Source organism: Salmo salar, chromosome 20 (genome assembly GCF_965601325.2).
Source record: "Salmo salar chromosome 20, fSalSal1, whole genome shotgun sequence".
In the NCBI taxonomy this organism is placed as follows: Eukaryota; Metazoa; Chordata; class Actinopteri; order Salmoniformes; family Salmonidae; genus Salmo; species Salmo salar.
In genome coordinates this window covers 67128442-67156220 of record NC_138310.1, presented here as the reverse complement: position 1 = coordinate 67156220, position 27779 = coordinate 67128442, and the positions used below count along the sequence as shown (strand labels likewise).

Sequence of the window (27779 nt, the reverse complement as noted above, 5' to 3'; positions counted from 1 at the left end):
GAGAATTCGTAGGTGATCACATTTTTTTTTTTTTAACCTTTATTTAACTAGGCAAGTCAGTTAAGAACAAATTCTTATTTTCAATGACGGCATAGGAACAGTGGGTTAACTGCCTTGTTCAGGGGCAGAACAACAGATTTTTCACCTTGTCAGCTCTGGAATTCGATCTTGCAACCTTTCGGTTACTAGTCCAACGTTCTAAACCCCCACTTTCTTCCATTCTGCTAGCAAACGAGCAATCTTTGGAAAATAAAATCGATGACCTACCCAGAAGATTAAACTACCAACGGGACATTCAAAACTGTAATATCTTATGCTTCACGGAGTCTTGGCTGAACAACGACACTATCAACATACAGCTGGCTGGTTATACGCTGTACTGGCAGGATAGAACAGCGGTGTCTGGTAAGACAAGGGGTGGCGGACTATGTATTTTTGTAAATAACAGCTGGTGCACGAAATCTAAGGAAGTCTCGAGCTATTGCTCGCCTGAGAAAGTGTGGTCTACAGCTTATCATGAGATACTCTATCTACCTAGAAGGTTTTCATCTGTATTTTTTGTAGCTGTTTACATACCACCACAGACTGAGGCTGGCACTAAGACAGCACTGAATGAGCTCTATTCTGCCATAAGCAAATAAGAAAATGCTCACCCAGAGGCGGCGCTCCTAGCAGCCGGGGACTCTAATGCAAGGAAACTTAAATCTTTTACCAAATTTCTATCAGCATGTTAAATGTGCAACCAGAGGGAAACTCTGGACCACCTTTACTCCTCACAAAGAGACGCATACAAAGCTCTCCCTTGCCCTCCATTTGGCAAATCTGACCATAATTCTATCCTCCTGATTCCTGCTTACAAGCAAAACTTCAAGCAGGAAGCGCCAGTGACTAGATCAATAAAAAGTGGTCAGATCAAGCAGATGCTAAGCTACAGGACAGTTTTTCTAGCACAGACTGGAATATGTTCTGGGATTCCTCCGATGGCATTGAGGAGTACACCACCTCAGTCATTGGCTTCGTCAATAAGTCCATCGATAACATCGTCCCCACAGTGACTGTACGTACATACCCCAACCAGAAGCCATGGATTACAGGCAACATCCGCACTAAGTTAAATGGTAGAGCTGCCGCTTTCAAAGAGCGGGACTCTTACCCGGAAGCTTATAAGAAATCCCGCTATGCCATCCGACGAACCATCAAACAGGCAAAGTGTCAATACAGGACTAAGATCTAATCGTACTACACCGGCTCTGACGTTCGTTGGATATGGCAGGGCTTGCAAACCATTACAGACTACAAAGGGAAGCACAGCCGAGAGCTGCCCAGTGACACAAGCCTACCAAACGAGCTAAACTACTTCTATGCTCGCGTCAAGGCAAATAACACTGAAACATGCATGAGAGCACCAGCTGTTCCGGGAAGACTGTGTGATCACGCTCTCCGCAGTCGATGTGAGTAAGACCTTTAAACAGGTCAACATTTACAAGGTCGCAGGGCCAGATGGATAACCAGGACGTGTACTGCCAGCATGCGCTGACCAACTGGCAAGTGTCTTCACTGACATTTTCAACCTCTCCCTGTCCAAGTCTGTAATACCAACATGTTTTAAGCAGACCACCATAGTGCCTGTGCCCAAGAACACTAAGGTAACCTGCCTAAATGACTACCGACCCATAGCACTCACGTCTGTAGCCATGAACTGCTTTGAAAGGCTGGTCATGGCTCACATCAACAGCATTATCCCAGAAACCCTAGACCCACTCCAATTAGCATACCGCCCTAACAGATCCACAGATGATGCAATCTCTACTGAACTCCACACTGCCCTTTGCCACCTGGACAAAAGGAACACCTATGTGAGAATGCTATTTATTGATTACAGCTCAGCGTTCCAACACCATCCAGCCCTCAAAGCTCATCAATAAGCTTAGGACCCTGGGACTAAACACCTCCCTCTGCAACTAGATCCTGGACTTCCTGACGGGTCGTCCCCAGGTGGTAAGGGAAGGTAACAACACATTCGCCACGCTGATCCTCAACACAGAGGCCCCTCAGGGTCCCGTGTGGCTCAGTTGGTAGAGCATGGTGGTTGCAACGCCAGGGTTGTGGGTTCGATTCCCACGGGGGACCAGTACGGGGGGGGGGGGGGAATGTATGCATTCACTACTGTAAGTCGCTCTGGATAAGAGCGTCTGCTAAATTACTAAAATGTCAAATGTAATGTTGTGTGTCCAGTCCCCTCCTGTACTCTCTGTTCACTGATGACTGCACGGCCAGGCACGACTCCAAAACCATCATTAAGTTTGCATCACTGCCTGGTATGGCAACTGCTCGGCCTCCGACCGCAAGGCACTACAGAGGGTAGTGCGAACGGCCCAGTACATCACTGGGGCCAAGCTTCCTGCCATCCAGGACCTCTATACCAGGCGGTGTCAGAGGAAGGCCCTAAAAATTGTCAAAGACTCCAGCCACCCTAGTCATAGACTGTTCTCTCTGCTACCGCACAGCAAACGGTACCGGAGCGCCAAGTCTAGGTCCAAGAGGCTTCTAAACAGCTTCTACCCCCAAGCCACAAGACTCCTGAACATCTAATCAAATGGCTACGCAGACTATTTGCATTGCCCTCCCCCCTCTTTTACACCACTGCTACTCTCAGTTGTTATCATCTATGCACAGTCACTTTAATAACTCTACCTACATGTACATATTACCTCAACTAACCGTGCCCCCGCACATTGACTCTGTACCGGTACCCCCCTGTATATAGTCTCGCTATTGTTATTTTGCTGCTGCCCTTTAATTACTTGTTACATTTATTTCTTATTCTTATCCGTATTTCTTTTAACTGCATTGTTGGTTAGGGGCTCGTAAGTAAGCATTTCACTGTAAGGTCTACACCTGTTGTATTCGGCGCATGTGACTAATAAAATTTGATTTGAATATAGTAAAATTATTTTATTGTGGTACCATTTCCTATTAACATTTTAGCAAATTTGTCTTACTTTTTTAACTCTGTTTGAAAATAGCTCATAAATAAGCATTTCATAGTCTACACCTGTAGTATTCAGCGCATGTGACAAATAACATTATTTGATTAAACAGCAGCTCTAATAACAGTGAACAGTCCCCTGGCAGTTGTAATTTCATAGGCCGAGTGACAACTGTAAGGACAATCAAATGGGGTGACCCTGCTGGGAGATTAACAGTACCCGTCGTCACCTGATATTACAGCGCTGGTTCCCCTCCGCTCTGAGTCGGGGGGGGGGGGGGGGGGGGGGGCGGCACTGCCACCATGTATAAAGGTTTGTGTTCTGTTATAGCTTACCAGTTACCACCAACCACCATACAAGACTAACCACCACCAAACAAGGGGCTATATAGCTCTATAATGACAGAGCCCCTGTAAAACACAAGGTAAGAGAGGCAGTAAAACATGCCGGAGAGCTAAATATCCTCCATTCTGAGGCCCCTATCGCAGACCAGGCTAACCACAACAGCAGCAGGTGTGAATACCTGAGTGAAGGAATTATGACTCTGGTGGGCTACTGCTGGCTCTTTCTAGTTCTACCAGGTTATCAAGGATCACCTAGAGCAGACATACCTATTCTCTTCTGAACACAATTCATTGAAATATAGTTAGATGTTGGTTGACACCTTCCTTCCTAGTCTAATGGACACTCCTTAACCCTGGGACACTAAAAAGGTAAATCAGGGGGCCTCCTGAGTGGTGCAGGGGTCTAAGGCACTGCATTGCAGTGTTGCGGCATCACTACAGGTTCGATCCCAGGCTGTGTCACAACCGGCTGTGACCGGGAGGCCCATAGAGCGGCGCACAATTGGCCCAGTGTCGATGTTTCGGAGGATGCATGACTCGACCGTTGCCTCTCTCGAGCCAGTTGTGGAGTTGCAGCGTTGAGACAAGATCGTAATTGGATCGCAATTGGATATCACGAAATTGGCGAGAAACGGGATAAAATTTCAATAAAACATTTTTATAAAGTAAATCAGCCTGAAGTGGGCCACTACACGACCTGTCCAGAGGCTCTCAGAGAGGTGGTGAGAGCCTCAAAAAAAAAAAAAAAAAAAGAGTAAAAAAAAGGTCAAGTCCAATGTTCCCTCAAATGTTTTGGGGCACTGAGCAAATTTTAGTGAACGGAAACATGTACGTTGTGACAACTTTTTGCAACTTCCGGGGCACGTTTACAGTGAACACTGAGGCTGTACCCTTACAGTTTTAAACAGTAGCCAATAGGCTATTGTGGCTATTTGAGCATAATGCAGGCCTACCAACAAAATCAATGGAGCAAACCCCATATTATTTTCACATGGAAAAAGCTTTTGATTTCTATGATATAGCTGTGGTGTTCAATGCAGGCCAACATTGCACAAGACTTTTAAAAACGTTTTTACATTATGAAGGGCCAGACATTAATTTATGATTTTTTACTTAGTCTGTAACACCATGGGCCAAATAGGTGACTGTAAATTGCTAAGGTGTTTTATGATGCAAGAAACCACTTTATAAAATACAATTAATTATTATTACCATACAGAGAATTAGACAATGTAGGCTACCCTTCTGCCTATTGGCTTATTTACATATTCAAGCCTGTCTCAAAATATAACACTGCCCCTTTAAAGACAGCTTGAAATACAGCCTAAACCTACACGTATTGTGCTCTTGTAGGAAGGAGTAACTCCCCATTTCTGAAGTTATACTTCTCTGTAACTGAGCTAATAACTCGCTAACAACTTGCTAACTAGCAAAGAATATAAACAAATGTGCACACGCACAGCAATGCTCTTTGATCTGAAAAGCGGATTCACTCATGGGTGATTGAAAGAATGCTTGTCAGCTACCCCCGCCAATAGAATTCTACTCCTTTGTGCTCTGCCTACAACAAAATCAGACTCAATCTTGCAAAGTTAGATTTGTTTTGTTGCATTGAAAAGGGGCTGATATAATGTTGATCTGACCACAGAAAAAATATTAATCTATATAGCGCAAACTAATGGGGCAAACTCGGTGTAGTTCAATCTCTTGCGTCTCTGCGAGGCCGGGCATTTCTTCTACGTGGCATTCCTGGAGGAGGTGCTCGGACGCGCAAGTGCGCAGCTTAGAGGGCACATTGGTTAAGACCGTGACATACCTTCCACCATGAGCATGGGCTCCTTCCCTCCCCCATGGGCCAGCATCTCCCTACGGTAGCGCTCTCCCATGTCCCTGGGGGAGAGAGAGGAAAGATAAGATTACAGCCACATGCATTCCCCTCCAGCGGCTCCTCTTCCCTACCCTGAGTCCTGAGCAAAGTCTCAGCTCTCCCCTCACAGGGCTGATGATAGGAAACAGAGGTTCGACAACCACAGGTGGAACATAAACAATGTCAAAGGAGAGAAAGTAAGACGGAGAGAGAAAAAAGGGCTGCAGGGCTCAAATCTCTGAGGTGAATCTCTAAACAAAGCCTCTGTGAAGTCAAAGTCAGAGCAGAGCTGATAGGGAGGACTGTGGGGCTGTGTAATGTGGATGCTGGTGGCTCTAACTGGATTACTGTACCACACCTGCCAAGCTGGTGTGGATTTCATATTAAATGTCATGTTCAATGTCAAGCTGAGAGACTTAACACTACTCAGGGAAGGTTGCTTGTCAGAGAGCATTTGCCTCGGTCTTCTTGGAAATGCAAACAACTTTATAACTTGCAGTCAAATGTACTGTAACTTTCAGTGATATAATGTACTATCATTGAATGTAGCATAACAAGTTCCCGGTGTGTGATTACACATGGCAAAAAATATTAAGGGACACACAAAAATACATCACCAAATGGTCCTGATATATTTTGACATTATTAATAAAGTCAGGTTTCACCGATTTATGACTTCCTCGGAAGAAGTTCATTGTATTGCTACAGTAAACTGTTTTTTTCTTCCGTGGGGACCCTGCATTTAGTCACACCTATAAAAGTCAAGTAAGTGCAGCAGACAGCCATGCCTTGATATTGTGTGTATTTCCTGATGAAGAGTTTATGTGAGGACACGCTGAATGGCTCTCAGGCTCACCTGTTTAAAGGATCCTGAACAAAACACTGTTTCCACACCATGGAGGCCACAGCGCGGGACATGAGGTAGGAGTAGTACTTGGCCCCGTAGCCAATGAGGTGGCTGAATCTCAGCTGCCATGCCTGCGAAAGAAAACAAAGCATTTCACAAGATCACAACATCATTAACACCATACCCAATAAATAACCCAAATTAAACTAGCTTTCAACAGGTTCCACTGAATACCATGATTTCAGAAAGACCACCACTGTATGCATACTGACAAATAAACATTTTATCTCACATAAAAACCAATAACAAAAACAGACAGATTTAATGCAATTAAAATAGCTTACGCATGGAGGCAGGTAGCCTAGTGGTTAGAGAGTTGGACTAGTAACCGGAAGGTTGCAAGATCGAATCCCCCGAGCTGACATGGTAAAAATCTGTCGTTTTGCTGAACAAGGCAGTTCCTAGGCCATCACTGTTCCTAGGCCATCATTGAAAATAAGAATTTGTTCTTAACTGACTTGCCTAGTTAAATAAAGGTACAACATTTGTATTTATTTTTTAAATGGCGAGAGTGTAGTTTGGAGAGAAAGGCTAATTCAGCTTTGAAGGCTTAACTGTTCCCACTCATAAAGGTTGCTAAAGGAAAAGACAAGCAGAGATATTCTTCTGTCATCATCATCATCATCATCTACTTCCCCCTCAGGAAAATACCCAATATTATTTGGGCCATTAAAGAAAGTCTATTGAAGTTTGTTCTAGTTACTGTATGGTCACTGTTTTTTCTGCTACTGTTCAATTGGCCCATGATTAAGTCAAATATGGACTTTGATTTAACTGTATACATTTTACTTTAAACCTTTTACTTTGCTTTTAAAAGGAACAAAACATGGAAATTCCTAAATGGCAGAGTGCATACATTTCCTTTTCCCCTTGTTGCCTAGAGGGTCCAACTTCCTATCTGTAAAGACAACATACTCTATGATCAGGCCTGATTTTGGACTCCGGGGAAATTCACCTGGAAAACACTCAAACAGTCAGAAAGCAGCAGTGGAACAAAACTAAATTATACCCTATTCTCCACGGGGGTTGTAAAACACAAATGAAAAGCTAAGTACTGTAAGTATTGTATCAGAGCATTGAGCCTGTAATGCATAAGGAACCTTACGAACCTTGCTAGAGCCACATAGATATCACCAAATGAAGTTGCCCTAACTAACATCCAAATGTGGGCCCAGATCTTTATAAATTAATGAGTGACTTTAGCTCTTAGGAGAAGATCTTTCCCCCGACTGTGCTCTTTACAGTAACGTCTTGGATAGGTGCGATAGATGAGTTTAAAGGGGCTAGTATAAAGCACCTTGTACTCTGCCTTTGAGAGGGGTGCTGCTTATTTAAACAGCGGGCAGTGTGAAAGAATTCTCCAGGCTGGGCGGATGATCCTCTAGCGTGAAACAGGCTTAAGCCGCAAAGTGTCTGCATGACGGGTCCCATCTGGGCCCTAATGACTTTAATAAGGGTAAACAGTACTCCTGACAGAGGCAGTACATTGGGGAAACCAAAATATTGGGAAACTGAGCACAAATCATGAGGAGAGAGTTCACCAGCCGCCCAGACGGCAGTACCAGAGGCCTATAGCAGTACCAGAGGCCTATAGCAGTACCAGAGGCCTATAGCATATATCGGGTCACCCGGTTTGAGCTCACTCATCTTGCTGTGGCAAGATATCCCCAACCGCACAACACCTTAGAACATGAAACGTAATTACAGGTATGACAAAGAATGGCTGAAACTTAGACGGACAGTGAACACTCAAACTACTCAGTTCAGACACCAGTGCTCTGCTTTATTTTTGATCCGTCCAACTTGAGAAGGTCATAGTCCAGTCATCATCTCAGCGAAAGATCCCTTTTGATCCACACAGACAAAGACCCAGAAAGTCAGAGCAGCATGTCACTCTGTTCTCCTAAGTATTAGATAAAAGGCATACTTGCGGACCAAGCTGCTAGTATTTATGTGCAGGGGTAGGCCTATGCATCACCGACACAGCACAACTCATGAGAAAAGAACATGTCTTGACTTTCTAGGACTCAGAGAGAACAGATAAAAACAAAGAATCATCAACACGGCAGATTGAATGTCATGCTTAATGCCATTTTCCAAATATTCTTATCGCAGGCCCAGGGATTTCCATTTGGTCCATGTACTCAACAACAGCTGATAGTCTTTCTCTCCAGTCAGAACTGATACCCCTGGTCTATAAACCATACACATGTCATAATCACCCCAGTGTTTATCATTTGGGTCTCTCTGTGACCTATTAGCCATTCAAATGTTCAGTTTAGTGTGGAAAGTTTAGTGTGGAAAGGCTTCACTGCTTTTTTGCGAGCACAAGGAGAGAAGAGAATAAAAATGTAAGAAAATATGGTCCTTTTAGCAGAATATAAACAAATCAGTTTTCACTTGCTCCAATCCCATGACAGATCCTTTAACAATACAATTAGGAATTTTGTAAGTGGGGCTAAAAGGAGGAAAACTACTCTTCCCATCATAACATATATAATTTTAGTGAAATGTTGAGTTTCGGCATGGTTTTATAGTTAAAGAAAAATTACTCAGACAGAAAGGAAAGTATATAAAATTAACCACACTCCCCTGGGAGGTCGTTAGCTGCATGGATAAAAGTGGACTTTTAGCGAGGGTAAAGCAACTGTGGCTTGTAAGCTCAATTAAAGAAGGTGGAATATAGTTCTGACTGAGTGCCGTATATTCCTGATGGCCAACATAATTACAGATGAAGATAAATGCCTTATGATGACCATTCCTGTTAAATGATGGCTGTGTTTTACATTCTCTATTCCCTCCTGACTATTTTCATTAAAAGGACCACAGAAAGAAGAGTTTCAAATATTTCCCCCAGGGAGTGCTCATTCAAAGTATACCTCTGCTTTGTTATTTGAGCAGGGCCTCCAAAAAAGCTTTAATCCCTTAAACGGTGCTGCGCCTGGGTAAGAGATATAAAACCACAAAGCCAGAGAAGAATATCCAAAAAATAACTCCCTCTCTCTGCTCTGTTTTTGTCCCTCTGTTGCACGGGAGAAGGCAGACACTGTGGTAAAGATTTGGGGATTAGGCAAATAATGTCCCCTCAAACATTCATTAACTGTAAAGGCTGTAATTGAGCTCTTAATCAAAGTTCTATTGACCAACTCAGTGAAGGCAAAGAGCATTTTGACACCGAGATACCCACCGTGTTTGGAGTGTACGGTAGGCCGTAGAATTTCTGCTGCATGTCCTTTAATATATCAGTCGTTGAACGGTTTTGGGGTTTTCCATGATACATTTGATCCAGAGCAGAGTAGAAAATCTGTCCATATAAAAAATAAACATGCTGAATCATTCATGTAGTTACATGTTAAACCTTTGAAACGTTCCCAAATATCCCTCTTAGAGTTAAGTAATTTTCTGTTGCCTGAAAAAGGCTGATATCTGTTAAGTCTCTACACTTATCAACCATCAATCACTCAGTCAAAGCACTTACAGGACCCTTATGTCCATTGTGTTTAAGTGAGTTTTTAAAGCAACGGTAACAATATAGGAAACCTTGTTAAAAAACTACTATAAAGATTAGCAGATAAGTTGTCAGTGTTTGCTGCCGTGCCAGTACATTTTAAACAGTTTGAGAGCAAAATGTTTTGCCCTGTATTGTGCATTTGCATGAGAGTTCAGTGGCAACGTACCCATGAGTGTTAATGTATCCCATTCAAGGAAAAGCTGTGACCCATTTTGTTCATTGTTGTTGTATGTCAGGGGGATTTACCTGTAGTTGAGTGTCTGCCGCACCACACACCTTTTTGGACTCACACAGACGAGCCACCATGCTCTGAGGCAGAGGCTGCAAAAACACAAAGACATTCATTTCTCAGCAGGACTACAGCACCATATCAGTAACCCATCTAGTAACACAAAAAAATTGTGAGTTTGTGTACCTGTCCTGTTTGATAATGGCGGGCAAATTGGTTCACTACACGATAATCAGTGGCAAAGTACTCCATGAGAATAGAGGGGACCTCAGCAAAGTCAGTGGCACATCTGGTTCCTGAGAAGACAAAAGCAGTCTAAAGTTGCTCCATTACTGATCTATGTTATCTAAGTGGATATCTCTCGCCATGAAATTGACATTTTTAAGCATCTTGAGTTACTTGCTAAGGCGTATCCTTAGTCTTTATCTAACAAGTAAAGGAGCATGCAACCAATCCAATGATAACCAGTGTGGATTTCCTCACCAAGCCGTATCATTCTGAATTGTATTTAACAGGCCTTTTCAAGTCTCCACACCATGACTGAACACAGCCTCTACGCATGCCATTCTAACCTGTGACCATCATTTTAAGATGTCATTCACAACACCACCACCAGGGTGAAACCATTGATACTGATATCAATCCTCCTCACTATTAGGACTATTGACTTGAGAGAGCTGTACATACAGTCATTCCCATATTATTATTCACATTAAAAGTACAAATACATAGGGACAATACCACGGTAACAGAGTGATGCTAAGTATCCGATTTTTCACTTTAAAATGTATGTCAAACTAAAACCAATGATTGCAAAGTTAAACCATACAACTCTATGGACAAGGACGACTTGGACGTTTCAGCATCACTCTGGAATTACCCATAAGCACAATGCCAGGCTAAAGCTGCTAAAGTTAACGGTTCAACTCTGAGAATGTCACACCTGTGGTGTGTTGGTAGCGTGTGCGCCCTAGCATGGAGTGCATGGCATGACCCATCTCGTGGAACAGGTTCTCCATCATGCTCGGCGTGAGCAGGGTGGGGGCACTCTTGGTGGGGTGGGGCAGGCTCAGCATCAGCACCACTACAGGCAGCTGGTACTGTCCGCTCTCCTGGCACTGCCGCCCACCGCGGATGGTGAAGTGGCAGTCCTGAGGAAGGGAGAGACAAAGAGAACATTGAGGCCCTGCCTTGAAATACATTCTATGTACTGCTGGTTTCAAGATCAGTGCCACAGGGCCAGAGACTTTTTTTATTTTGAACATGCTAGAAACAGCAGCCATGACAGCATTTTGAAATTCTGAAACTTTTTTTGATCTACTGAAACTCATGTCATCTTCAAAGAAAGCCGGTTGCGTTGCGGGCGTGGCGTGTGAGGCTCTGTCTACCTGGTGAGGTTTATTTGCTCTGTGGAAGAAGTCACAGTAGATGTATCCCAGCAACCCCTCTGTCTCATGAACTACAGCCTGGACAGGAAGTGACAAAACAGTAAACTTAGGAGATCACACCATAGAAACACAATTTAGACTATGTAATCACAGCAAACAAATTAAAGCTTCAACACTAGGAACATTTGAATAGTTATACAAGTTTTTTTTTACCAGTTTGCGGACATCATCATTCCACACCTCTCCTGCACTTGGATGTTCGGACATGATAGAGACTCCATAGAGCTGGGTGAAGAGGCTGTTCAGGCCCTCCATACAAGACCCCAGGGAGAAGTAGGGGCTGTAGAGGCTGGGCTCAATGTTGTACCTGTAACCAAAACACAACCACAATATGACAAACACTTCAGCCTAATCTCAGTTGTGTGACTGTGACAAGCTACTGTAGAGGATTGCAGGAATCTCATGCTAAAACCAAAATAGACATCTATTAGCAAGGTACCATAGTTAATTATGGTGTTTTACAGATTCCTGTTATTTTCCCCCTAAAGCAAATTGATGCTCTGATTAACACTTGTCATGCTGACTCTTCGGACTAACGTTCTCAGACTAGCAGACATAAAAGGGGAAGCCCTATCAGTTGATCTGCAAGGCTCCTGTCAATCTTGGGGAGCATGCACAATTACTCACTTCTGGTGTGGACAAAGCAAGCCATTTGAAGCAAGCAATGCTTGCCCTGGAGGCATATCGAAACGTAATTTGGATTTCATTAAAACCAGTGAGAAGCCCATTTCCTACGCCCAGCTTTACAGACATGATTACCATGATGAGGCACACATCTTCACATGATGTGGCTTCCTTGCTTGTTGTACAGTGCATTCGGAAAGTATTCAGACCCCTTGAATTTTCCACATTTTGTTACGTTACAGCCTTATTCTAAAATTGATTAAATAAATAAAAATCCTCAATCTACACACAATACCCCATAATCACAAAGTGAAAACATTTTTTTATTTTTTTTTTAAATAAAAAACTGAAATACCTTATTTACATAAGTATTCAGATCCTTTGCTATGAGACTCGAAATTGAGCTCAGATGCATCCTGTTTCCATTGATCATCCTTGAGATGTTTCTACAACTTGATTGGAGTCCACCTGTGGTAAATTGAATTGATTGGATGTGATTTGGAAAGGCAAACACCTGTCTATATAAGGTCCCACAGTTGACAGTGCATGTCAGAGCAAAAACCAAGCAATGAGGTGGAAGGAATTGTCCGTAGAGCTCCGAGACAGTATTGTGTCGAGATCTGGGTATGGGTACCAAAACATTTCTGCAGTATTGAAGAAATTTGTAACCATCAAAAATCTTTATAGAACTGGCTGCCCAGCCAAGCTGAGCAATCGGTGGAGAAGGGACTTGGTCAGGGAGGTGACCAAGAACCTGATGGTTACTCTGGCAGAGCTCCAAAGTTATTCTGTGGAGATGGGAGAACCTTCCAGAAGGACAACCATCTCTACAGCACTCCACCAATCAGGCCTTTATGGTATATTGGCCAGACGGAAGCCACTCCTCAGTAAAATGGCACATGACAGCCCGCTTGGAGTTCGCCAAAAGGCACCTATAGGATTCTCAGACCATGAGAAACAAGATTATCTGGTCTGATGAAACCAAGATTGAACTCTTTGGCCTGAATGCCAAGCGTCACGTCTGGAGGAAAACTGGCACCATCCCTACGGTGAAGCATGGTGGTGGCAGCATCAGGCTGTGGGGATGTTTTTCAGTGGTAGGGACTGGGAGACTAGTCAGGATCGAGGGAAAGATGAATGGAGCAAAGTACAGAGAGATCCTTGATGAAGAGCACTCTGGAGCGCTCAGGACCTCAGACTGGGTCGAAGCTTCACCTTCCAACAGGACAACAACCCTAAGCACACAGCCAAGACAACGCAGGAGTGACTTCGGGACAAGTCTCTGAATGTCCTTGAGTGGCCCAGCCAGAGCCTGGACTTGAACCCGATCGAACATCTCTGGAGATACCTTAAAATAGCTGTGCAGCAATGCTCCCCATCCAACCTGACAGAGTTTGAGAGGATCTGCAGAGAAAAGTGAGAGAAACTCCCCAAATACAGGTGTGCGAAGCTTGTAGCGTCATACCCAAGAGGACTCGAGGCTGTAATCGCTGCCAAAGGTGCTTCAACAAAGTAAAGGGTCTGAATACTTATGTAAATCTAATATTTCATTTTTTTTAATACATTTGCAAAAATGTCTAAAAACCTGTTTTTGCTTTCTCATTATGGGGTATTGTGTGTAGGTTGATGAGGGAGGATAAAATATGTAATCAATTTTAGAATAAGGCTGTAACATAACAAAATGTGGAAAAAGTCAAGGGGTCTGAATGCTTTCCGAATGCACTGTATATGGGACAAAGTATTTCTGTACATTCTGTGCTGTATTATTTAAGTGGTGTTTCACATTGAAAGAATACTCAGTAAACACTGTATACTATGCTTCACTCAAGTGGCAATGGTAAGCTTTTTCACCGACTGCTAATGGAAAAATAGCAGTAAAAATAGCATTTGATCTTTTCTAAAGACTAGTAAAGGTAGTAATTTATACTATCTTGCACATGATGTACTACTGGGCATTCATTTACCACACATAATCTGAAACTCCTTTCAGTAGGACATGAACATTCTCCAACTGACTTCGGTAGGAACTGCAAACCACTAATGCTGCTGACAAAGAGAAAAGGGCAACAGAAGCCACTTAGCGGTGGTGGTAACTCTGGGCAACCAGCCATCCCTGGGAACCAACCGCATTCTAAACCCAACTCCTAACAACCAACACAGCACAGCACAGCACACCAAGAAGAGGGCTGAGGGGAAAGTGATTCGGAAACAGATTTTCCTCAGTTAAAAGAAGAAAAAAAATCTCCAACATATCTCCTCCTCAGACAGAGGTTGTGCCAAACCCCATTGTGGAAACAGCCATTGAGTCCATCCCCCAGGACCTGGAATGTCTGCAATAAAGCTTTAATAAACCGTTAGACTTATTGGTCTCTGGTGAGCGGCTGAGTGGAAAAGAAGTTCATTAATAATGTCCGTAAAAAGACGACGTGAGACCGGCGCAAAACTGGAGATGCTAGATGTGACCAACCACATCTCCAATTCACTCAAATGTTCACAGCAGATTAGGCCATTCCTCTTCTCCATCTGTGAATCATGACATTTATGAATTACCCTTGACAATAAAGATAATACGCTTTCTTAACCACCCAAAGCCCATTAATCAGCATTAAAACTGCAGAATATATTACACACACTAAAACAAATGCATAGGGTCTCAACAGATAATACAAAATATTGTATATGCTATTGGAGATATCCTTTCCTGACAGACTAAAATGGGATTTACTCCTGCAAGGAGTTCAGGTTGAGTTGAATGCTGTCTGTGTCCTCACTGTATTCTGGATGGTTCTCATCTGCCTAACACATTCAAACTCTGTCTTTCTATACTGTAGCATGGCAACAGTGATTCAGGTTGCATATTCTAATCCATTGTTTTGGATATGTTCCATCACATAAATAAAAATGACAGGGAACATGTATTACGCAAGGATAATTAGTTAAATTATATAAAACGCAGAGGGGAAAATCTTCATGTAAAATGAGGTGACAGCGCAACTGAGCAATGGAAGTTGATCCGAATTGATTATATTGAAAAGAATAAACGAAGACTTACGTAGCTCCCATTTATTTAACCTTTATTTAACTAGGCAAGTCGGTTAAGAACAAATTCTTATTTCCAATGACGGCCTACACTGGCCAAACCCGTACAACATTGGGCCAATTGTGCGCCGCCCTATGGGACTCCCAATCACGGCCTGATAGAGCCTGGATTCGAACCAGGGTGGGTGTAGTGACGCCTCTAGCACTGAGATGCAGTGCCTTAGACCGCTGCGCCACTCGGGAGCTCCCATGCTCCTCTCCTAACAACTGATACCCGAGGAAGACCAGGTAAAAAAATTAAATGATGCGCTACACTGAAATACGAAGTTCCCACCCACCCCAACTACAGACACGTAGATAGAAATCAAACAGATTTATCTCATTGACAGTTGGCGGAGAATAACTGGATCAGTTGCTTTGTTTGAATAATAGATCTAGGACTGTAATACTCACCTTTCAGCACGCAACACACCACTGAAGTATGGAGGATCCCATGGCATGAGCTCCTATGGAAGATAAACATATTACTAATAGCTTGTGACAAGAATAAATAACACACCACCATTTGTATTCACCTTTTTTCATCTCACTATGGATTCATATCTTTATATGTACATTGCTACATCAGCTGGAATATAAATATTTATAAACGACAACAAAGCAGTATTTACCGCATTATGGGGGTTGAGTTTTGTCTTCATGTCTTTAATCATCTCAAAGTCTATTGCGGTTCTGTATGGGAAGAGATTTAAAATGAGTGGCTGATGTGATTGCTGACTTCACTGTCAGGCCTAATTCAAATTCAACTAAATATGTGAAAAGTGTATTAATCTATTTAACAAACTATTATTTCTGCTTTATAGTCAATTCTGTATCCAAATAACTGGATCTCTGAAAGCTCCAGCATATAAATTGGAATTCAAACATATAATTTTTTTCAAACCTTCACTTCACTAAACTTATAAAGCTCTTTCACTCTTTAAAGGTTATATCATCACCTTGTGGTAGAGAGGATACATGTCAGCTTTTCAAGACAAGGTGGATTATATATTTCCTTATAGCTATATACTGTATATAAGGTGAACAAATTCTGTTGATTTTGGCAAAGCTCATTTTTTATTTTACTTGTATTAAGTGCTGTACCTTTCGGAGAGTTTGTCCGTCAGTAGCTGGAGGAAGTTCATCACAGTCTCTGTGGGCAGAAGAAAGGAGGGCCATGTTATAGCAGTCACACACAAAGGCTTTATCATTCCCAACATCAACAGTGTAGCACAGTGGTAGTGTAATATTCTAACTGGGTGACAGTTTTTGCCTGGGTGATTTTTTTGTGTTTAATAGAGGGCATTGGTTGAATCATTCATTCATTCATTCATTCATTCATTCATTCATGTAACCTGCTGGTAAACCTGGTTAAACAAGTATGTTTACTAACTTGGCGGTATCTGGCTGAAATGGTGGTCATTGCTAAATATCCCTCTAATTATACACTGAAGCACTACCAAAGCTTCTACATATGAATCCAAAAAAGGTCAAAGGTTAACTAATTGAAGGGAAAGTCATTGTTGGGGACAGGGGAGGAAGCATATTTACCTGGGGTTTTGGCCATGGTTCCCTGTAAAGCTCTGTGTGCGTAAGAATCATAGCCCACCAGTTTGGCCAGTTTGTTCCTGCATTTCAACAGCTCTTCCAGACACTCCATCAGATCTGAATTTGGGTAGAGGAAAATCCTATAGGCAACCTCCCGAACCTGAAAAGAATGATGTCAAAAGCATGCGTTTCAGTTTCTTCACCCCTTAGCCATCCCTATCACAGAGCAACCCTCCCAGGCACGGAGCATCAAATAAAATCAGGACAAATCAGGAAAATGCAGGACAGAGAGTCTCTAACTATTACTCAACAATAGCATTTCACACGTGCAATCTCTCCAACGTGTGCACAGCATTATGTAGGCATTTATTCAGATGTACTGTTGTACTGCTAGCGCTGCAGTCTAACTGGATATCATGTGAGATGGGCGCTACCTGGTGGTGAAAGAGAAAAACATTTGCAAATGAAAACATACCAGGTCATTAGATGACTCAGCATGTAGACCCCCAATCTGAATGAAACTGCCCTCCGTTGCAAAGTGGCAATGAATATGCTCAGGTATAGCTGACTTTGCTATTCTGTTTGGGAGGTGAGAGCCCATAAGAAACTCATTGTTTAGATCCAAGAGCTTGACGTGAAGCTTGACAGCCTCTTTTCGCTGCAAAATGTAAAAGTCAGAATAGAGACAGTAAGGAGATGAAAGAAACATGTGACAAGGGTGGTTATCAACACACTTTAAAACCAATTAAAAGGAGTACCTTACCAGTTTTTCATCAAGATGAATTCCACTGATCGCAAAGTCAAACATGAACAGCTCAGCCACTTTCCTAGGTAGACAGAAACATTTACATTATCTGAATGAAACTGTCAAGTCTACACTAAATTAACTACCGGTAAAAGGATTTAGGTTGGAGAGCATACCTTGTTTCTGGGTCCAACTGAGCTAAAACTTCTTTGTTATCCAACAAATTCTTTAAACTTCTACAAAGGTCAACATTGGTGTTGAGTCTGTGAGATAAACAAACAGTGAAGAATCATTATGTAATATGCCACTCAATAATATATATTCTATTAGACCTAGTTCAATGGCACTTACTTTTCTACAACTGTGCCGATCTCTATACATGTCTTCTCTGCTGCCTCACGGAAGGACGGGTCCGGGTGTGCCACTTTCACAAAGTCAGCCTGGTTTGGGGAGAAAATAAGTGTACCTGTCAACTTAAATTGATTGGTTTTTGACTCTATCCTGTGCTTTCTATATTAATAAATATATACAGTACTAGTCAAAAGTTTGGACACACCTACTCATTCCAGAGTTTTTCTTGATTTTTACTATTTTCTACATTGTAGAATAATAGTGAAGACATCAAAACAATGAAATAACACATATGGAATCATGTAGTAACCAAAAAAGTGTTAAACAAATCAAAATATATTTTATATTTGAGATTCTTCAAAGTAGACACCCTTTGCCTTGATGATAGCTTTGCACATTATTGGCATTCTCTCAAGCAGCTTCATGAGGTATTTAATATATACTGCTCAAAAAAATAAAGGGAACACTTAAACTCTTACATCTAGATGTGCCGCTAGCAGAACGCCTCGCCAATATCCAATGATAGAGCGTGGCGCGAATTACAAACTCCTCAAAAATCCCAAAACTTCAATTTTTCAAACATATGACTATTTTACACCATTTTAAAGACAAGACTCTCCTTTATCTAACCACATTGTCCGATTTCAAAAAGGCTTTACAACGAAAGCAAAACATTAGAATATGTCAGGAGAGTACCCAGCCAGAAATAATCACACACCCATTTTTCAAGCTAGCATATAATGTCACAAAAACCAAAACCACAGCTAAATGCAGCACTAACCTTTGATGATCTTCATCAGATGACACTCCTAGGACATTATGTTTTGCAATACATGTATGTTTTGTTCAATCAAGTTCATATTTATATCAAAAACCAGCTTTTTACATCAGCATGTGACGTTCAGAACTAGCATACCCACCGAAAACTTCCGGTGAATTTACTAAATTACTCACGATAAACGTTCACAAAAAACATAATAATTAGTTTAAGAATTATAGATACAGAACTCCTTTATGCAATCGCGGTGTCCGATTTTAAAATAGCTTTTCGGTGAAAGCACATTTTGCAATATTCTGAGTAGATAGCACGGCCATCATGGCTAGCTATTTTGACACCCACCAAGTTTGGCACTCACCAAACTCAGATTTACTATAAGAACAATTGGATTACCTTTGCTGTTCTTCGTCAGAATGCACTCCCAGGACTTCTACTTCAACACCCAATGTTGTTTTGGTTCCAAATAATCCATAGTTATATCTAAATAGCTGCGTTTTGTTCTTGCGTTCAAGACACTATCCCGAAGGGTGACGCGCCGGCGCGTATCGTGACAAAAAAATTCAAAATATTCCATTACCGTACTTCGAAGCATGTCAAACGCTGTTTAAAATCTATTTTTATGCGATTTTTCTCGTAAAATAGCGATAATATTCCGACCGGGAGACCTTGTTTTCGTTCAAACACTGAAAATAGAAAATGGAGTCTTCACATGCACGCGCGCACCCGTGTCATTGTTCTTAGAACGACCACTTTCCAAAAGCCCTACTGTTTTTCGCCCAGGGACTGCAGAGTCATCATTCCCCGTTCTGGCGCCTTCTGAGAGCCTATGGGAGCCTTAGAAAATGTCACGTTACAGCAGAGATCCTCTGTTTTCGATAAAGAGGCTATAGAAGGCCAAGAAATGGTCAGAGGGGGCACTTCCTGTATGGAATCTTCTCAGGTTTTGGCCTGCCATATGAGTTCCGTTATACTCACAGACACCATTCAGTTTTAGAAACTTTAGGGTGTTTTCTATCCAAATCTAACAATTATATGCATATTCTAGTTTCTGGGCAGGAGTAATAACCAGATTAAATCGGGTACGTTTTTTATCCGGCCGTGAAAATACTGCCCCCTATCCTAAAACAGGTTAAAACAAGTCAAAATTAGGCTCAGTAGTGTGTGTGGCCTCCACGTGCCTGTATGACCTCCCTACAACGCCTGGGCATGCTCCTGATGAGGTGGCGGATGGTCTCCTGAGGGATCTCCTCCCAGACCTGGACTAAAGCATCCGCCAACTCCTGGACAGTCAGTGGTGCAACGTGGCGTTGGTGGATGGAGCGAGACTTGATGTCCCAGATGTGCTCAATTGGATTCAGGTCTGGGGAACGGGCGGGCCAGTCCATAGCATCAATGCCTTCCTCTTGCAGGAACTGCTGACACACTCCAGCCACATGAGGTCTAGCATTGTCTTGCATTAGGAGGAACCCAGGGCCAACCGCACCAGCATATGGTCTCACAAGGGGTCTGAGGATCTCATCTCGGTACCTAATGGCAGTCAGGCTACCTCTGGCGAGCACATGGAGGGCTGTGCAGCCCCCCTAATGAAATGCCACCCCACACCACGACTGACCCACCACCAAACCGGTCATGCTGGAGGATGTTGCAGGCAGCAGAACGTTCTCCACGGCGTCTCCAGACTCTGTCACGTCTGTCACGTGCTCAGTGTGAACCTGCTTTCATCTGTGAAGAGCACAGGGCGCCAGTGGCGAATTTGCCAATCTTGGTGTTCTCTGGCAAATGCCAAACGTCCTGCACGGTGTTGGGCTGTAAACACAACCCCCACCTGTGGACGTCGGGCCCACATACCACCATCATGGAGTCTGTTTCTGACCGTTTTAGCAGACACATGCACATTTGTGACCTGCTGGAGGTCATTTTGCAGGGCTCTGGCAGTGCTTCTCCTGCTCCTCCTTGCACAAAGGCGGAGGTAGCGGTCCTGCTGCTGGGTTGTTGCCCTCCTACGGCCTCCTCCACGTCTCCTGATGTACTGGCCTGTCTCCTGGTAGCGCCTCCATGCTCTGGACACTACGCTGACAGACACAGCAAACCTTCTTGCCACAGCTCGCATTGATGTGCCATCCTGGATCAGCTGCACTACCTGAGCCACTTGTGTGGGTTGTAGACTCCGTCTCATGCTACCACTAGAGTGAAAGCACTGCCAGCATTCAAAAGTGACCAAAACATCAGCCAGGAAGCATAGGAACTGAGAAGTGGTCTGTGGTCCCCACCTGCAGAACCACTCCTTTATTGGGGGTGTCTTGCTAATTGCCTATAATTTCCACCTGTTGTCTATTCCATTTGCACAACAGCATGTGAAATTTATTGTCAATCAGTGTTGCTTCCAAAGTGGACAGTTTGTTTTCACAGAAGTGTGATTGACTTGGAGTTACATTGTGTTGTTTAAGTGTTCCCTTTATTTTTTTGAGCAGTGTATATTTAACCTTTATTTAACTAGGCAAGTCAGTTAAGAACAAATTCTTATTTAAATGACAGCCTACACAGGCCAAACTCACAAACTTTTCTCATCGGATTTACACAAACCACGTAGGTCACCTATTTTGGATTCAAAACTGCGAATTTCGGCGAAAAGGTGACTAGTTTGCATCCCTGATGATGAAACTGTCATGAGGACCGCCACAGGAAAGGAAGACCCAGAGTTACCTCTGCTGCAGAGGATATGTTCCCCTCTAAGGGGTGAAGAATTGCAGCCCAAATAAAGGCTTCACAGAGTTCAAGTGACAGACACATTTCAACATCAACTGTTCAGAAGAGAATGCGTGAATCAGGTCTTCATGGTCGAATTGCTGCAAAGAAACCCCTACTAAAGGACACCAATAAGTAGAACAGACTTGCTTGGGCCAAGAAACACATTAGACATTAGACCAGTGTAAATCTGTCCTTTGGTCTGATGAGTCCAAATTTTTGATTTTTGGTTCCAACCGCTGTGTCGCAGAGTAGGTGAACGGATGATGTCCGCATGTGTGGTTCCCACCTTGAAGTATGGAGGTGGTGTGATGGTGCTTTGCTGGTGACACTGTCAGGGATTTATTTAGAATTCAAGGCACACTTAACCAGCATGGCTACCACAGCATTCTGCAGCAATATCCCACCCCATCTGGTTTGCTCTTAGTGGGACTATTATTTGTTTTTCAACAGGGCAATGACCCAACACGCCTTCAGGCTGTGTAAGGGCTATTTGACCAAGAAGTAGAGTGATGGAGTACTGCATCAGATGACCTGGCCTCCACAATCACCCAACCTCAAACCAATTGAGATGGTTTGGGATGAGTCTGACCGCAAAGTGAAGGAAAAGCAGCCAACAAGTGCTCAGCATATGTGGGAACTCCTTCAAGACTATTGGAAAAGCATTCCAGGTGAAGCTGGTTGAGAGAATGCCAAGAGTGTGCAAAAGCTGTCAAGGCAAAGGGTGGCTCCATTGAAGAATCTAAAATATATATTTGCTTAACACTTTTGGTTACTACATGATTCCATATGCGTTATTTCATCATTTTGATGACTTCACTATTATTCTACACTGTAGAAAATTGTTAAAATATAGAAAAACCCTTGAATGAGTTGGTGTGTCCAAACTTTTGACTGGTACTGTATACATCTTACCAGGTCTGCTACTTTACACAAGCCGTCTGAGAGTTGGTCAAAAGTCTCCACAGTAACGGCTCCAGGAGGGCTGCTGCAGACTTTATCCACCAGCTCCCGTGTGTCCTTCAGAGCCCTTTTAGTGGTCACCTCGAAGCCAGCAGGGGAGCTCAGCTCTGGGACTCCAAACAAGCCCTGTGAAGGTTTTAGGATACCGTTTGACTACATTATGTGGGTAGGAATTTAAAATACTGTTACTAGTCTAGACCAAAAGCTATGTAAACAGAAAACTTTGACTATTAGCTACTTTTCTTGACTGAAGGACAAAGCATTGTTTGTAAAAACAGTATAGTGACAAGTGCAAATCAAATACAGTAGTGTTAGATAAAGCTACATCACAACAACTAGCTACATCACATAGGCTAAGATACATTTGGGAATACTGTAGTTTAATGACTTGATTAACATACCACATTTTTTTCAAACAACTCAAGTCTTCTGTGAGGTTTGGCATTGAAGGCAGCTCCTACAGGTGACCAAGTGGTGACATTTCTCCTCCATATCGATGGCCATATCCCTCTGTGTTTTACAATGTAAAGCAAACGCTTGCAAGCTGACATAATGCACTTACGTTAATTAGCGATCTACAGATGACTTGACTGACTAACCCACTGACTCGGCTAGTAGTGTAAACAGTGGAGAAGAGACTTCGAGGACATGCTAGCTACCAATCCACTTTGAATGATTAGGCTGAAGAATAAAGGTAAGTATTGTACACGCAAAATCTAGATATCTTCAGATGTGTTGATAGCTAACTGTCCAGTGATAAACGTAAAATATGTTTTTAGCAAGCGTTTGGTAGAATTTGACAGTCACGCTAACAGCTTCCACATGTTAGCTAATGATTGGGAAATGCATTTTTGTGCTAAAGAATACTATAAATTGATCAAAATGTATATTACCACATTTACTTGATCAACTTGGCACTACATTAATATTCCAAAATATGTCTTAATGGTGCGGAATGGTAGGCATAACTTTAAATAATTGTTTTGCCTGTAACAGATAGCATAATTTATACCGAAAGTGCTGAAACATAGAATAAAATAAATGGGTTATGCCTCGTTCATGTCCTGTCGGAAACTTGGGACCTCCCGAGTTAAAATGAACGTAGATTATTTGCGTAGAGCTTCCTATTGGTTAATTCTGAAGGTGTTTTCACATGTAATCCTCTTTAAAATAAACGATCGCAGTACTCTTTACTGTGAATTCTGGTGTAAAAGAAAAAACAAAATAACTCTTATTCACACTGCCCTTGCCTTTGAATGAGGACTCAAGTCTTTTGCCAGTTCACTTCACCTATTTTGTGGTCTGAGTCCTCTTTGCATTCACATTGCTACTGTATGCTTAGAAAGGACATTCACTCAATGCACTCAGTTTTTTTACAAAGTGCAGGACAAGCCATTCCATCAGAATGCGTTATTGGACAGCTAGATATAACTAAATCAAATCAAATGTATTTATAAAGCCCCTTTTACATCAGCAGATGTCACAAAGTGCTTATACAGAAACCCAGCCTAAAACCCCAAACAGCAAGCAATGCAGATGTAGAAGCACGGTGGCTAGGAACAACTTCTTAGAAAGGCAGGAACCTAGGAATAAACCTAGAGAGGAACCAGGCTCTGAGGGGTGGCCAGTCCTCTTTTGGCTGTGTCTGGTGGAGATTATAAGAGTACATGGCCAATACTTACATTTTGGAAGCTAATAGATTAATTAAAATATGATAAATAATTGTAATCAGAAGATACTATTAACATTTAAATATTATTGGTAAAATAATAAATAAGAAGAATAACTGCAGATGAAATAATGCTGTAAAGGGGCCTCCCGAGTGGCGTAGCAGTCTAAGGCACTGCATCACAGTGCTAGAGATTGTCACTGTATTACACCTGGCCGTGATCTGGAGTCCCCATAGGGCGGCGCACAATTGGCCCAGTGTCATCCGCATTAGGAGAGGTTTTGGCCGGGGGAGGCTTTACTTGGCTCATCACACTCTAGCAACTCCTTGTGGCGGGCCGGGCACCTGCAGTCTGATCTCGGTTGTCAGTTAAACAGTGTTTTCTCCGACACATTCGTGCAGCTGGCTTCGGGGTTAAGCCGGCGGGTGTTAAGAAGCACGGTTTGGCGGGTCATGTTTCGGGGGACGCATGACGCAACCTTCGCCTCCCAAGCCCGCTAGGGAGTTGCAGCGATGAGACAAGATTTAAAAAGGGGGTAAAATAAAAAAAAGAATTATGCTGTAATTGAAAATTGTACACCCCATGTAGGCTACTGCCTCTTTAAGAGCTATAATTGATTTGTACTCTGTTGTGATTCTCACCAAATATGTTGGTGTCATCTCACACTATTCAAACCCTACAATTGAATAAACAGTATATGCAGCTTTCTTAGCCTAAAGATCACATATTGTAAACAAATAATCTGAATTAAAAACTCATATTTAGGAATTTCTGTGCATCCTTGACAATCACTAATCAACAGGCCTGTCCAAAAACAGCACCCATTTTTTTTCTGCCAACCTGCACATCATCAACTTCTCTCTTTTGTGGCACCAATGTGAGAGGGTTTATGATAGGGGAAACGGTGTTGCAGTAGTCTAGTGATCAACGACGAGAGACCCTATAGGGAGGTCACAGACATGGTCGTGTGGTGCCAGGACAACAACCTCTCCCTCAACGCGATCAAGACAAAGGAGATGATTGTGGACTACAGGAAAAAGAGCACCGAGCATGCCCCTATTCTCATCGACGGGGCTGCAGTGGAGAAGGTTGAGAGCTTCAAGTACCTTGGTGTCCACATCACTGTCATGACGTTGGCCTGTGGGTAAGGTTTATGACCCCCCCCCATAAATACCTATCTCCCTTCCCTTTTGTTAATAAAACCAGTTGGAAATATGCTTGGGAACGTAATGAGTATGTATGTCAGTTCGGTTGTCATCTGAGACATTATGACTGATGACAGGATGACATAAACTGTATCTGAGAAAGTATACGCCCTCTAGTTATCAGAGTCACATGGAATTGTTATGCAATTGAAATGTTTGATATTGAAAATGTTTGTTAGGAGATTAAATGTAATTTTAGCTTCCGAATGAGAGATTTGGGTTTTCATAAGGAAAGTGCCCTGCTCGATCAGTGGCCCAACCCTGTGAAGAGACAGGGGTTATAAACGATGAAACACCTCCCTCCCCCTCTCCACTATATAATCCTTTGACGAAAAGATAACCACGTTGGTTCCAGTACGGGAGGTCTGCAGCCTCTACGTTAGAAGGACACACATGTCAAGAACAGAACTAAGCCAACCTCGGCGTGAGCTTTGGTGGCGAATGGTATGAACTTTGAGATTATTCACTACAGAAGTGCTACTTCCTAGCCGTTGAGTTAGCAGCGGCCGCTGCTTACGTGGGCTAGGAAAGGACGGACGACGGATCCAGTCTAACAACCAGACGAAGATACCACCACGTATCCAATCGACCACCATTGACATTCTTCCGAAAACAGGGAGATCTGTTGGCCAACCCGGCCAGCATCTACGACCAATCTACCGAAGCGCAGCTCAGAGTAAATATTCATTGCATTTTCCTTTTCCAAATGGGCGGTAATTTAGAATGCATAAGATAATGTATTTACGATAGCATAGCTGCTGTTTCTCTGTTCCTAAATCTTCCCGCTCTTTCATTCAAGCCCAACCCCCTTTCCTTTGTGTAACCAGCTTTCATACAGGTTCCGTTCACCAGGGGTGAATTCTGTATGACATCATTGTATTCTGTGTATTTGTAATTCTGTGTGATTAGTTAGGTATTTAGTAAATAAATAATTAAACCCAATTTTGTATTGCTGATTCAACTTGTTAGCCAGGGTTCGTGAAGATAGCCAAGAATTTACAACTTTCATTATGAGACTGAAAATAAGACAAGGGTTAATATTGACTGTTATCGATGTAAAATATTACAAAGTATTTTAAGAGTTTATTCGGAAGATAACGGCTCTATAAACGTTCTTCCGTGGTGCCCCGACTTTCTAGTTAATTACATTTACATGATTAGCTTAATCAGGTAATATTAATTACAGAGAAATCATTTTATAAGTTAGCATGTCATATCACTTATTCCGGCATAGCCAAAGACACGACATCACCAACAAACTAACATGGTCCAAGCACACCAAGACAGTTGTGAAGAGGGCACGACACAACCTATTCCCCCTCAGGAGACTGAAAAGATTTGGCATGGGTCCTCAGATCCTGAAAAGGTTCTACAGCTGCACCATCGAGAGCATCCTGACTGGTTGCATCACTGCCTGGTATGGCAACTGCTCAGCCTCCGACCGCAAGGCACTACAGAGGGTAGTGCGAACGGCAAAACACATCACTGGGGCCAAGCTTCCTGCCATCCAGGACCTCTATACCAGGCGGTGTCAGAGGAAGGCCTTAAAAATTGTCACTCCAGCCACCCTAGTCATAGACTGTTCTCTTTGCTACCACACTGCAAGTGGTACCGGAGTGTCAAGTTTAGGTCCAAGAGGCTTCTAAACAACTTCTACCCCCAAGCCATAAGACTCCTGAACATCTAGTCAAATGGCTACCCAGACTATTTGCATTGCCCCTCCCCCTCTTTACACCACTGCTACTCTCTGTTGTCATTTATGCATGGTCACCTTAATAACTCTACATGTACATATTACCTCAACTAACCGGTACCTCTGTATCGGTACCCCCCTGTATATAGTCTTGCTATTGTACTGGTGCTCTTTAATTACTTGTTACTTTTATCTTATTCTTATTTTTTTGAAACTGCATTGTTGGTTAGGGGCTTGTAAGAAACCATTTCACTGTAAGGTCTAGACCTGTTGTATTCGGCGCATGTGACTAATAAAATGTTATTTGATAGTGTGTAGTGCAGGAATAATGACAAGCAAACCTAGGGAGCCTTGTGTTCACATTGTCCCCCAAAAAAGGGAACAGAACTCAGACCACCTCTCGAGATGGTCTCAGTTTGGTTCGCTTCAGGGGTTTTTGAGGGGTCCGAGTTCCTTTGGACTATTCACACTGCACACAAAAAATAAGCGAACAGTACGGAGTGCTCAAAAATTGTCTGAAAGGGACCAAGTGTGAAAACACCCTGATACATCCCAAATGGGTAACTCGGAATCCGACACTGCCACCTAGATTAGCAAGTCGACATTTCCGAGATAAAAACGAGGCATGAGCCCCTGTGATGTCCAATAATTTATGCTGCGTTCAAATGCTAATTGGAACTAGGAAATGCAGAAATGTCCTACTTACTGATTCTTTGAACGCGGCACATGTATAACTACAACCAGTTAGAAAGTCGAACATTTCCTAGTTCCAACTAGCACATCAACGCGGCATTATATATATTGGTGCTGTCACTTAAAGTTTTTGAACTACTGCTTCAAATACAATCCACACGGTAGCAAAAGCATTGATCCACACAGCATTATTGGGATGCATTAAATGTAAAGTGTTAGTCCCATGTGTCATGAGCGGAAATAAAAGATCTCAGCAATGTTCCACACGCACAAAAAGCTTATGTCTCTAAAATGTTAGTGAGTATTTCTGGCTATAATAAAGCCCTTTTGTGGGGAAAAACTTAATCTGATTGGCTGGGCCTGGCTCCCCAGTGGGTGGGCTTATGCCCA

The 27779-nt window shown here is 42.7% G+C and overlaps 1 protein-coding gene across 3 annotated transcripts in view; it reads right to left on the bottom strand.

Moving 5' to 3' along the window:
* Nucleotides 1-22994, bottom strand: part of LOC106581117 (mitochondrial intermediate peptidase) — a 35788-nt gene extending 12794 nt beyond the window's left edge. The window contains exons 1-18 of one of the 3 annotated variants that reach the window (XM_014162875.3): nt 22530-22994; nt 22081-22254; nt 17643-17731; nt 17468-17554; nt 17310-17373; nt 17022-17204; nt 16550-16706; nt 16103-16151; nt 15631-15691; nt 15413-15465; nt 11450-11603; nt 11237-11314; nt 10792-10999; nt 10035-10144; nt 9866-9940; nt 9296-9412; nt 6058-6179; nt 5151-5224 (exon numbers count right to left, since the gene is read on the bottom strand). In XM_014162875.3, the coding sequence (XP_014018350.1) occupies nt 5151-5224; nt 6058-6179; nt 9296-9412; nt 9866-9940; nt 10035-10144; nt 10792-10999; nt 11237-11314; nt 11450-11603; nt 15413-15465; nt 15631-15691; nt 16103-16151; nt 16550-16706; nt 17022-17204; nt 17310-17373; nt 17468-17554; nt 17643-17731; nt 22081-22254; nt 22530-22679 (2005 nt within the window). In that variant the 5' untranslated portion in view covers nt 22680-22994. The remainder of the gene's footprint in view (nt 1-5150; nt 5225-6057; nt 6180-9295; nt 9413-9865; nt 9941-10034; nt 10145-10791; nt 11000-11236; nt 11315-11449; nt 11604-15412; nt 15466-15630; nt 15692-16102; nt 16152-16549; nt 16707-17021; nt 17205-17309; nt 17374-17467; nt 17555-17642; nt 17732-22080; nt 22255-22529) is intronic. The other 2 variants (XM_014162874.3, XM_014162876.3) reach the window with 2 other exon arrangements.
* Between the last annotated feature and the right edge of the window lie 4785 nt (nt 22995-27779).